Source organism: Acanthisitta chloris, unplaced genomic scaffold (genome assembly GCF_000695815.1).
Source record: "Acanthisitta chloris isolate BGI_N310 unplaced genomic scaffold, ASM69581v1 scaffold36493, whole genome shotgun sequence".
Lineage (NCBI taxonomy): Eukaryota > Metazoa > Chordata > Aves > Passeriformes > Acanthisittidae > Acanthisitta > Acanthisitta chloris.
This window is the reverse complement of record NW_008667161.1, coordinates 1,202-1,490: the sequence shown is the minus strand read 5'-3', so window position 1 is coordinate 1,490 and position 289 is coordinate 1,202. Positions and strand designations below refer to the sequence as shown.

At 64.4% G+C, this 289-nt stretch overlaps 1 protein-coding gene across 1 annotated transcript in view; it reads left to right on the top strand.

Annotated features, from left to right (window-relative positions):
* Positions 1–99: 99 nt before the first annotated feature.
* The window catches only part of ABHD14A (abhydrolase domain containing 14A), a gene marked incomplete at both ends in the record, with an annotated part of 1,020 nt that continues 830 nt past the window's right edge, over positions 100–289 (top strand). Inside the window, one exon of the mRNA XM_009072402.1 lies at positions 100–215. Within this exon, the coding sequence (XP_009070650.1) occupies positions 100–215 (116 nt within the window). The remainder of the gene's footprint in view (positions 216–289) is intronic.

The window sequence follows — 289 nt, the reverse complement described above, 5'->3', positions numbered from 1 at the left end:
GCCCCGGGAGGTGGGTCAGACCTCGGTCTTCACCAGCCCTTGCAGGACGCTGCAGGCATGGCATCCCCCCGAACCCCTCGTTCCCGTGTTCCCCCGCAGGCCCGATGTCCTGTTCCTGCACGGCCAGGCGTTCACCTCCAAGACGTGGGAGTCCTTGGGCACGTTGGCACTGCTCGCCGGACAAGGCTACCGTGCAGTTGCAATAGATCTGCCTGGTAGGACCATGACACTGTGCTGAAGTTGATCGTGCTGGGCAGCTCCAGCCCCTCTCAGCCACTGCTGGGCTCTG